Here is an 11,616-nt window from a genome sequence, read left to right as displayed (position 1 = left end):
TTCAAGCTCACCAGCTGCTCCTTGGAAACCCTATACAGGGTCGCTGTGGGTCGGAATCGACTTGACAGCACTAAACAACACCACCTGGTATAATGGTTCCAAGGAGTGGCTGGTGAGCTTGAACCACCGTTCTTGCGGTTCAAACCGACTGTACTTCAGCACATTAACCCATGGCACCACACCAGGACTCAGATGGCTTTAATAATAATAATAATAATAAAGTAATAGCTGGTGTTGGTGAGAATACGGAAGAATCAGAATCCTCATACTCCGCTGGTTAGTAAAGTAAAATGGTGTAGCCACTATGTGAAACAGTTTGGCAGTTCCTTATAACATGAAATATAACTGCCATGTGATCCTGCAATGCCCAAGAGATGGCTGCACAAAAACTGGCACATAAACAGCCATAGTATCGTTAGTCATAATAGCTAAAGAGTGGAAATGAGTTAACAACAACAAAGCATCGGGCCCTGGCAGCTCTCGCTAGCTCCACCCTCCTGCCCTGCCTGCTACGTGGTGTGCTGATTCTAGGGTTTGAAGTAATTCCGGGAAAGGTCAAGAAACAAGGTCATTTCAGATTCTTGGGGTAGCACTGTAACCCAATCCACCTCCTCCGCGAAGGGCCCTGTAGGTCGCCTTCTAATATGAAGGGACCACCGCGAACAAGGTCAGAATTGGCAGGTGCCCACCTCACAGCCCTAGAATAGACTCTTTCCCTCCATTCAGTGAGTGCAGGCCTCGCAGAAGCACCCACAAGGGGCAGGTCCTGGGAATTAGCCTGTCTGCAGAACTGGTTCCAATATGGGTGGAGCCGTGGGCGAGGCTCCCGAACTGGTCCCACCAGAATGTCCGCCAGCCAGCGGCTCTGTGCTCCTCCACCCACGGCTCCCCAATGTGTCAACCACTTCTTGCCGGTTCATTAAAATAAGGCAGGACAGGACGGACCCCCAAAGAATGCCGTGCTTAAGCGGACCCTACCGGCCTTTCTCCGGACCCCGGAATGAGTTCCCTGCGGAGGGGACCGGGCGCTTCTTGGTGGGAGCGCCCCCTCCCGGGAGGCAGGCCCTGGCCCTCTGCTCGGGTCTGCGGTGCAGCGGCAGAGAGGAGGAGCGTCCGCAGCCCGGGGCGGGGACTCAACGCCTGTACTGCTCGGGCGGGGCACAAGCTGTGGTGTAAGCACACGGCGATCCGGGCGCTGGTGGCCCTTGGTGCTGGCCGGCCCTGACTCTTACATCCGATGTCGGCGCCGCTCATGGCCGATGGGCCCAATCCTGACACCGGGGCCCGAGCCCTGGAGACGCCGGACTGGAAGGCCCCGGAGGACGTAGACCCCCAGGTAGGCGCTGCCCGCGGATTTGGAGGTGAGATGGGGCGGGGGATGGGGGTGGGCCCTGAGGGTGGAAGATTGCCTTTATGACTGATCTGCAGGGAGACCAGAGTCCCACGGTCGAACTTAAAAAGTACATTCTGTACCAACAGGAAAGTTGTTTCACCCTAGTATCACCCATTCCTCCATTTGTTTTGAGGTTAAAAAAAAAAAAGAAATTTCTCACCTTTTAGAATCTGCAGTGGGTCTCTCCTGGCTGAAGGGCATAACACAGACTTGTTTTGAACTTGGGCTGAACCCCGTCCGTGAGAGTGTGAGCTCGGCCACCACGGTCTTAACCCCAAGGATGGGAGACCGGCAAGGGAGAGACTACGGAGCAAAGACCTCGGACCGGACCCCAGGGCTGATCTGCTCCCATGTGGACCCCAGCTCCAGGCACCTGTGTTGTTACTTCTTGCATCCTGCCCTCCGAGAATTACTTCCCGAAGTTTTCTCTATTCTCCTTTAGCCCAATAGTTACGAGATCCGACACTATGGACCAGCCAAGTGGGTCAGCACATCCGTTGAATCTATGGACTGGGATTCAGCCATCCAGACTGGCTTTACAAAACTTCACAGCTACATTGAAGGCAAGAATGAGAGAGGTAAAAGCCATTTACCTTGCAATTGTGCATATTGTGGTTGAGTCCCCTGGTTTATTAATGAGCTAATTAGAGAAGGAGCCTCAATAATAGAAAAATAACTGGACCTATTATGGTTTAGTGGCTCAAAACATCGAATGTCCGTCCTCAGAACACTTAGTTCCTTTGTTGTTGTTAAGTGCCATCAGTTGGTTCCAACGCATAGTGACCCTGTATAGAGTTTCCAAGGAGCAGCTGGTGAGCTTGAACTGCCAACCTTGTGGTTCACACTGACCTTACTGTCCAGTGCATTTACCCACAGCACCACCCCAGGATTTCAGTGCCAACTAGAGGAGAAGAATACTGGGTAATATTCTTCAGTCTGTTTTCTGTGCTTTTGCTAGATGAAGTGAGGCTCTGTGTAACTTTGAGTCCTTTTTCATAGCTGATGCTTCAAGATACATGTAATTTAGTGACTGAGGCAGGAAGTTGAAAAGAACCCAAGAGTGGAAGTCTCAAAATATAGGTTCTGGTTCTGCCGTTATTTACACCTGAACAGGTCACTTAGCATATGGCACTTTAGTTTCTGAATCATAAAAAATAATGAAGGGACTGAACCACGTGTTCTCTGATTTCTCTTCTATCCCTAAAACTGTAGAAGCTGTTAACCAAAAGTATGAATAGCAAAAGTGTTTAACGTGATCAGTGAATAATTGATAAATGGCCTTGTATTTTAAAGGTGAAGAATTTGTTAAAGTAAATCTGTCAATGGTGTAAAGTAAATCAAGAAAAGCAGATCAAACTATAATAAGTTAAATGGAAGTAGTCATAAACATACTAACTATGCTTTCATTCTCTCATTTGTATTGAATCGTGTTTTTATGAAACAGAGATGAAAATAAAGATGACTGCTCCCATGACAAGCTACGTGGAACCCGGTTCAGGCCCTTTCAGCCTGTCTACCGTTACCATTTCCCTTTATATCCCCTCTGAACAGCAATCCGATCCGCCCAAGCCTTCAGAGTCAGATGTCTTCATTGAAGACAGAGCTGAAATGACTGTGTTTGTACGGTAAGTGGTAGATAATTTATAACCCTACTGACTGCTACTTTTCGCCGTGTACACTCATAGCTTAGCTCCTATCCTGTTTCAGCAGGCTATTTACCTGCCCACAAACACGGTTCTCATGCATTTCAGGATGTGTTCCTTCTGGCTTCATGTTGTATGTTACTGAGATGTGTCTCAAGGTATAATCAATGTATTTAATGAAAAGTATTTTGTGTACCTTCTACATTGAAGATGAAATACAAATTACATATAAAACAAAACAACAACATAAGACCATCCTTTTTGTGTAGTCTAGTTAGATCTGAAGAAAAATACTTTAAACACAGGACATGAATATATTACTGTATTGGACCATGTATTCTCTTTATTAATACGTTTCTTTTCTTCCCATTACCACCAACTTGCTAAACCGACTCTCTCCTCAACCCCATGTATTCCTGAAACCATCACAATCTGGTACAACTCCCTCCATCTCCTTGGAAGTGCCCTTGTCATCTTTAGCAGTGCCCTCTGTTTGGCACATGCTTTCAGTCCCCTCCCACATGACTCCTGCAACATTTGAGTGTTGACATTTCTGTTCCCTTGATATTTGTTCCTCTGCTAACTTTGAGAATGTCATGCTCTTCTCTTTCTTCTCCTCCTGGTTCTTTCCTCCATTGAGCCTTGCTCCACTACCCACCCCAGGATTCACTGTTGGTGACCATTGGTTGGTTTGTTGGTTATGTGCCTTGGAGTCGGTTCTGACTCATTAGCGACCCTGTACAGGGTTTCCGAGGCTGTAAATCTTTATGGGAGCAGAAAGCCTCATCTTTCTCCTGCGGAACAGCTGGTAGTTTTGAACTGCTGACCTCACGATTCGCAGCCCGATTTGTAACCACTACGCTACCATTCCTGGCCCTTGTTTCATAGGAAGACATGCCTCAATTATCTATATTGAATGACTCAAATCTCTCAAGTGTCTCCAGCCCTGGTTTCCCTCCATTTGAGGGAGTGTCAGACTCTAAACATGAGCCTTCCCCCGACTCCCAAACCTTCTCGACTCTCCCAATGCCTGTCTTACTAAAGGATCTCATCAGCCTGATAGCTTCCCTTCAGGGGACCTTCATGGAACAACACCCTTTTCCCTGACAACCGGCCCACAGATAACTGCCTATTCGGCTCAGAAATGATTCATTGGCTCCCTCTCTTCATCCTCATTGTTATTTTCTCAGGTCCTCATTTCATAAGAATCACATTTAAATCATCTGTTTATTGTCCAGTGCTTAGCCCAATGTCTGGCACTCAAGAGATACTCAAATTGATCTCCACGAATTCTTTCCACTGCAGTAGCCTCCTGGGTGTTGCTGCCACCAGTCCTCTTTCTCCCTGCACACTGGAACCTGTGATCTGTCTTACAACAAAAGTCCCAACATGCCACACCATTAAAAAATCTCTGCTGGTTTCCTGTTGCTTCCAGGATGAAGTTCAGATTGTTCACATGGCACACAACACCCTTTGTGTGGCCCAACCCAGTGATACCCCTCCCCCCTGTAGTTGTCCTACACTGACATTCTCATCTGTCACTGAACATGCCATGTTTTTCTACATGTCTCTACCTTTGGACCACAGTCCTGATGAAACAGTGGTTAAGCAAACCAAAAAGTCAGTAGTTTGAACTCTCCAGCCTCTCTGTGGGAGAAGCACGTCTGCTTCCGTAAAGATTTACAGCCTTGGAAACCCTATGGGGCAGTTCTATTCTGTCCTATAATGTCTCTATTGAGTCCTATAATGTCTATATGAGTCCTATAATGTCTTTATGAATTCTATGTTTCTGTGAGTCCTGTAATGTCTCTATGGGTCCTGTGATATCTCTGTGAATCCTGTGATGTCTCTATGAATCCTATAATGTCTCTATGGGTCCTGTGATGTCTCTGAATCCTGTAATGTCTCTATGAGTCCTAGAATGTTTCTATGGGTCCTGTAATGTCTCTATGAATCCTGTGATGTCTCCATGAATCCTGTGATGTCTCTGTAAGTCCTGTAATGTTTCTATGAGCCCTATAATGTCTCTACGAGTCAACAGCAGCGGGTTTGGGTTTTTGTTTTGTTTTGTTTTATCTTTGACCTCAGGCAAGTTACTCAAATTTTCTTTGTCCAAATCTCTAGATTTCTAAAATGTGTGTGCCATATTTTTTCACAAATAATATGTGCCTCATACCAGATTTTTTGTAAACTGTTCAGCCTTCACACACATTAGTTTCCTACCGATGGATGCACGTGAACTTTTTTTAGTGGGTGTGCTCTATGAGAAAATTCAGGAATCATACCAGTATCCGTTTCCATAGAGTCAAGCCGAACTCATAGTGACCCCACGTGTGCAGAGGACAACTATGCTTCATAGAGTTTTCAGAAGTGTGGGCTTTAAGGAGCAAACCATCAGGCCTTTCTTCTGAGATGCCTCTGGGTAGGTTCGAACGGCCAGACTCTTGGTTAGTAGCCAGGTGCTTGACTGTGCCACTGAAAGGCGCCTGTATAATTCTAGTGTGGCACTGTAGGGTAAGCACGGGGTCCCAGGTCAGTTTGAACCACAAGACTGGTGGTTCACACACACCAGCGCTCCTTGGAAACCCTACACAGGGCCACTATGAGTCAGAAACGGCATGACAGCACTTAACAACAACAACAACCTATCACAGAGTTGCTGTGACGATAAATGAGTTAATTTATGGAGAGTAACCGCTCCTTGGAAACCCTATCCAGGGTTGCTATGAGTTGCAACCGACTCTACAGCACTAAACAACAAAACTGATTTAGAACATGCACTTGATAGTGTTACTTACTCAGGGCCCCTGCCTCTTCTCTTTCTGGAAAATCTGTTTTCATCCTTCAGGACTCAGACCTCAAGTGTCACCTTCTCTGTTGTGCCTCCTCCTCAGTTGCTCCAGTCAGACAGCCATTCTATCCGCTGGGTCCTTCTCCATTATTACCTAAATCATGATAACTGAGTTCGTCACAAATTTGACTATATGCTTAACCTCCGCTTCCTAGCTTGGCAAGCCCACCAAACCACAACTCACTGCCATAGAGTTGGTTCTGACTCATAGTGACTCTACATCGGGTTTCTGGGTTTTAATTTTTATGGGAGCAGAAAATCTTGGAGCAGCTGGTGTGGTTGAGCTGTTGACCTTGCGGTTAATAGTCTTGTGTTTATCTTACTGTGCCACACTAGGACTCCCTTAGTGGGGCTCAGTACACATTCATGTACTGACCAAAGCAGTGGTCACTGTAGAACATGTTCAGAGGACAAACAATATCTTGTTTAGGGGCTCCAAGATATGATTTCAAGGAAGAGATGGGATCTGAAAATACATTTCCTTTAGGTAGACTAAAAAAAAAAAAAAAAAAAAAAGGCTCTTCACAAGGAAATAAATTAGAAATTTAAGAATCAGAAAGTTTGTCACACATGGTCCAGAATTATAATCAGTCCACAGGGTAAAAATTACAGGACCGTTTTCGCAGTATCCCTGCAGTGTTTTGATTTACACACATGTGCGTACGTGTCTTCATACACTTACTCAACAAGGATGTGAAGGGCAGTGCATGCCAGGAGCCCTAGGTGGTATGAAAACTTAGATGCTCTGTTGCTAAATGAAACGTTGCAGTTTGAAGTCCATGTAGACGTGCATCAGACGAAAACCCTGGAGATCCACGTGCAAAACGCCAGCCATTGAAAACTCAGTTGTCCTGACACACAGGCCCTCAGTCAGAATTGACTTCATGTCAAATGGTGTGTTTTGTTTTGTTGGCATGTCAGCACTATTTCTAGGTGCTGGGTACACATCATTGACTAAAAAGATGTCATCTATAGTTTTACATCACATTTGAAGCATTAGGGCAGACTAATCTTTTCCACTGGTGCATAACTAATCAGACTGACACTCGAGAAAGATTATTAGGAATTTTGTCTTTCTGTGTTTCTTCTTAACCTTCAAAATCAGAATCATTGTGTTTACATGTTAGCACCTCAGCTACATCAGTTACTTGATTCAATCTCAGGTTATTTTTCCTTTTTAAACATACTTTAAAATCTGTGCTTAAACTTTCCTTATTTTCACTCCACTTTTTGTTTAAATGTTTTCACTGTTCTTTATCCTCTATTGCCACAGCAGCCTCATGACTCTCCGGCATTTGGCCTTTACCTTAGAACCTATTCTCCATTTACCTGTCTGTGTTCTTTCCAGAACTGATCAAGTTACTTTTCTGTTCAACATCCTTTGGAATAACCTCGAAAGGTCTTAGGATGATATACAAGTTTCTCCCTTCCAGCTCTGCTCACCTGTCTGGCCTCATTTTATGCCTCACTGTGAAAATGTTTGGTCTTTGTGGACAGCTGTTGCTTATTTGATCGCCTTCTCTTTGTTAGGGATGCATTCTCTTCCCAACAAAACCATCCTCCTTTGCCGGCTCAACTCAGATATCATACCCCTTGCCCTGATTGAATCAGATCTTCAGTGTTCCCATAGCTCTTTGATTTTATCTCTGTAAAAATCCTTCTCAGGCTGTATATACAGCAAGCTGCCAAAATATCTGTGTCTTCCTTTAGACTATACATTCATAAGTCAAAACTGTATCATATTCTTCTCTAGTCCAGTACCTGCCGATTCCCACGGAGAGGCAGAAAGGACCAATGTTCAGTAGGAAATCAAGTCTGGGGGTGCCTTTAAAATGGATTCAAGTGGTTACCCTGACCATCAACATCAATATCACCTGGAAGCCTGTTAGAAATGCAGACTCTCAGACTTCTCCCCAGCCCTCCTGAACTTACATTTTAGCAGGATCGCAGGTGATTCATGTGCATATTTAGTGTTTGAGAAGCACTTGAGATGGTGTCCATCCTAATTCAGTCAGCAGACAGGCTATCTGTGCCCTGCGGGGTTTCCTGGGGGCACGTGTGCATGTGCATGTGTGTGTGTGTGTGTGTGTGGTATCACATGGGAACAGAGGAAGAGAAGCTGCACCACATACAGCTTCCATGGTAACAGCTCCTGTTGAGACATCATTCATGCTGATTGACTTTCTCCTTCATAGGTCTTTCGATGGCTCCTCTAGTGCCCAAAAGAATCAAGAACAACTTTTGACATTAGCAAACATTTTGAGGGAAGAAGGAAAAGTTTTCAATGAAAAAGTTTACTACACTGCAGGCTACAGCAGTCCTTTTGAATCACTTAATAGCAATAATGAAGTGTGGCTGATTCAGAAAAATGAACCCTCCAAAGAAAATGAATGAGAGAATGAAGAAGAGTTCCAGTGCCTGGGGCAAACGTTCTGTTCAGTGTAAACACCCACGGTCCCTATGAGTAAAGTGTGTGTCTAGGGTCTTCTACCTGAGACTACTGCTATGAGTTGAGCTGATGCTCAGCGTGCCTTTTAAATACCTGTAGCTTTATCTAGATACTCAGAATAACAGGGGTCACTCTTCTATCAGTATGCACACTGGTCATCTGTATGACTGTGAGGATCCAGGAAAATATGATGCTTCCTCCTTCTACATCACAATGGTGTTGTCTGTTTCTACTTGGATTTGTGTCAGTCGGGTGTTCTCCCTCCAGATATTATCAATAAAAATTAAGATTTATCCTGTGCAGAACTATTAGACTTTCAGACCTGGAGAAGTGAAGTTTAGTTGAGCACAAAATTCAAATAGTCACTTCTGGCTGTCACTGTTAACATTCTCTCTGGAGCCCTCTGTGCTACCCTGAACTGCCCAGGACAATTCTCACAATCTCCAGAAATGTTGGTTATATGACAGGCTTCTAATAATTCATGGAACAACTGGAATTAATACTGGTAATAGAACTTTTTGAAACCCTTTATTAGGGACTGATAGGCACTGGTGTGGCACTGCAGGATAATGCACAATCACAGGTCGGTTTGAACTGCAAGGTCGGTGGTGAAAACTCACCAGCTGCTCCTTGGAAATCCTGTATGTGGTCTCTCTATGAGTCCGAATCAACTCAGCAGCATTTAACAACAACAACAATCAGGGACTTCTGGTGTGGCGCTGTAGGATCAACTAGGTCAGTGGTTCAAACCCACCAGATGCTCTTTGGAAACCCTATTTTTACGAATGCTTATTTGAAGAAATGCATACATACTTAATACTTTTAAATGTTCACTTTAGTTTACACAATATTGTTGTTGTTGTTAAGTGCTGTCGAGTCGGTTTCGACCTATAGCGACCCTGTACAGGGTTTCCGAGGCTGTAAATCTTTACGGGAGTAGAAAACCTGATCTTTCTCCTGCAGAGCAGCTGGTAGTTTCGAACCGCTGACCTTAAGGTTCACAGCCCGATTCGTAACCACTACGCTACCATAGTATTTCTAAAAGGAGCTCTGGTGGCACTGTAAGATGAGCGCTGAACCACTAGCTGCTCCTTGGGAGAAAGATGAGGCTTTCTGCTCCTACAAAACACACTAACAGGGTTGCTATGAGTCAAAATCAACTTGATGGCAGTAAGTTTGAGTCTTTTTGTAAAGTCATAAAAATGATTATTCAAAGACTGAGTTGCTGCCAAATCCAGGTTAGAAATCCTCACCGAACTGTGTTGGAAACATTTGTCCTGGAGAAGCCGGAGTCACATGCAGATGCCTGGGAACCTGGCACGCAGAAGGACATCATCTCTGCTGTGGGCATCTGGCAACAGAAGGTTTTACGATGAAAGCAGGTTCGAGCTCTTTCTAACAGCTACTTTTCGCTGGCATTGCTTTCAGTGGCTGTGTTGAATCTTTTCAAGACTGGATTATTTTCAGCTTTGAATTTTTTGTTGAAACCATTGTGTTTCTCGTAATGGAAGATACTTTGAAGGAAATGAATTTTTTTGGAGGTTAAATGGTTTTTGATACAGCTAGTGGGAGTCCTGGTGTGGCATTGCAGGATAACGCACTGGACAGCAAGGTCAGTTTGAACCACAAGGTTGGCAATTCAAACTCACCAGCTGCTCCTTGGAAACCCTGTATGGATTTACTATGAGTTGGAACCAACTCAGTGACACTTAACAACAACAGTGCAATCTCTAGTGCTGGGGTGGAATGAAGTCTGTTTATTCAGGTTTTGTAGTTGAGTGCCATTGAGTGTGTTCTGACTGATGTGACCAATCTATATAGGATTTCTGAGGAATGGATGGTGGGTTTGAACCACCAAGTTTGCAGCTCAAACTGACCTTGTGGTCCAGTTCGTATCCTACAGTGTCACACCGGGACCACATAAAAGTGGGATAGTAGCTCTCCATTAAACCCCACGCCTAAAGGAGGTGCTGAGTCAATTCTGACTCAGGGACTCTATCCAACAGAGTAGAACTGTCCCATAGAATTCCTAAGACTGAATCTTTATGATAGACAGCCACAGCTTTCTCCAGCTGAGTGGTTGGTGGCCTCAAACCACTGATCTTTCAGTTAGCAGCTGAGCACTTAACTACTGTACCACCAGGGTCCTTTCACTAACCCCCAACCTAAAGCCCCTAACCCATTGCCACTGAGTCGATTCCAACATAGAGCTTCTGTAAGGAGATTCTGACACTTTACAGGAACAGGTAACTTCATCTTTCCCCTGTGGAGTGGCTGCTGGGTTTGAACCACCGACTGCAGTTAGCAGTCTAGTGCTTAGTCCACTGCACCACAAGGGCCCCTTCACTAAACTCCAGAGATGGAAAACGTAGGGGGAACACAGTGTGACCCACAGGTCAAAAGTAGGGACCTCGTGATCACGTTATCTGGAGAGAATCACTGCCATAGGATTTGAGCTTTCAGTGGAAGAGAGGATGGGACAGCTACTACTCAAGTATCCTTTCAACTCTAAGATTATATGATGACTCATTTCCTTAACCTCGGTGCAATGGACCAATATAGTTAATGGTTTCCAAGGCTAATGTTTATGGATTACTTTACCTGAATTACCACATTCAACTCTGAGAATGACTCGATGAACCACATTTTATCATCTGCATTTAACAGATGAAGAAACTGAGACACAGAGATGTAACTGGGTAATTTTCCCAGATCAAACTAAGCGCAGAGGCCGATTGGAGGCCAGGCAGTCTGACTCCAAGGCCCATGCTGTAAGCTGTTACCCACACACACACATGGTTTGAAGAAGACAGCTTTCTAAAGCAGTTAGTGGGCTAGGACTGTATGGTGGTGGCCTTCCTGCATATAAATAGTTACGTGACTATGACCTCACAGTTAACTTTTAGACTGTAATTTTTGCTGTGAAATAGGCTAGATTTTTTATTTGAAAATGTTATGTACATAAAGTTTTACAATCCAGGTAATTATCCTCCAAAGATATTGTACTTGTGTTGATAACTGAATTTATTAATTCCTTTCATTTTTATGCTTGCTAAAAAGAAATTTGGTAGCAAACTTTTCATTATTAATTAGAGAACACTTTCTTGCCCTCCTACTGTTGAATGCCCACAATACTTATTTCCACCACTGTTATTGGGTAAATATTCACATTAACATCTAAATATGTATCTCTAATGGAATAAGAGAGCCCTGGTGTGGCACTGCAGGATAATGCACTGGTCTGCAAGGTCAGTTTGAACCACAAGGTCGGAGTTCACAC

The 11,616-nt window shown here is 44.4% G+C and overlaps 1 protein-coding gene across 1 annotated transcript; it reads left to right on the top strand.

The window, feature by feature from the left end:
- The first annotated feature begins 1,237 nt into the window (after positions 1-1,237).
- On the top strand, positions 1,238-8,375 carry HEBP2 (heme binding protein 2). The gene is made up of 4 exons (XM_006834710.1): positions 1,238-1,336; positions 1,836-1,971; positions 2,838-3,018; positions 8,083-8,375. Exons 1-4 carry the CDS (start codon positions 1,238-1,240, stop codon positions 8,279-8,281), a joined length of 615 nt encoding a protein of 204 aa, XP_006834773.1. The 3' UTR covers positions 8,282-8,375.
- Positions 8,376-11,616: the final 3,241 nt, after the last annotated feature.

Source organism: Chrysochloris asiatica, unplaced genomic scaffold (assembly GCF_000296735.1).
Source record: "Chrysochloris asiatica unplaced genomic scaffold, ChrAsi1.0 scaffold00013, whole genome shotgun sequence".
Taxonomy (NCBI): Eukaryota; Metazoa; Chordata; class Mammalia; order Afrosoricida; family Chrysochloridae; genus Chrysochloris; species Chrysochloris asiatica.
Note: the sequence above shows the minus strand (reverse complement) of the source record. Positions and strands in the feature narration are given on the sequence as shown.

What these genes read in the sequence shown, in the direction of transcription:
- HEBP2 (XM_006834710.1), top strand. Translation starts at nt 1,238, where the DNA reads ATGTCGGCGCCGCTCATGGCCGATGGGCCCAATCCTGACACCGGGGCC. An exon ending in CGGAGGACGTAGACCCCCAG is followed by an intron (nt 1,337 to 1,835) that starts GTAGGCGCTGCC and finishes ATTCTCCTTTAG; the next exon opens with CCCAATAGTTACGAGATCCG. An exon ending in TGAAGGCAAGAATGAGAGAG is followed by an intron (nt 1,972 to 2,837) that starts GTAAAAGCCATT and finishes TTTATGAAACAG; the next exon opens with AGATGAAAATAAAGATGACT.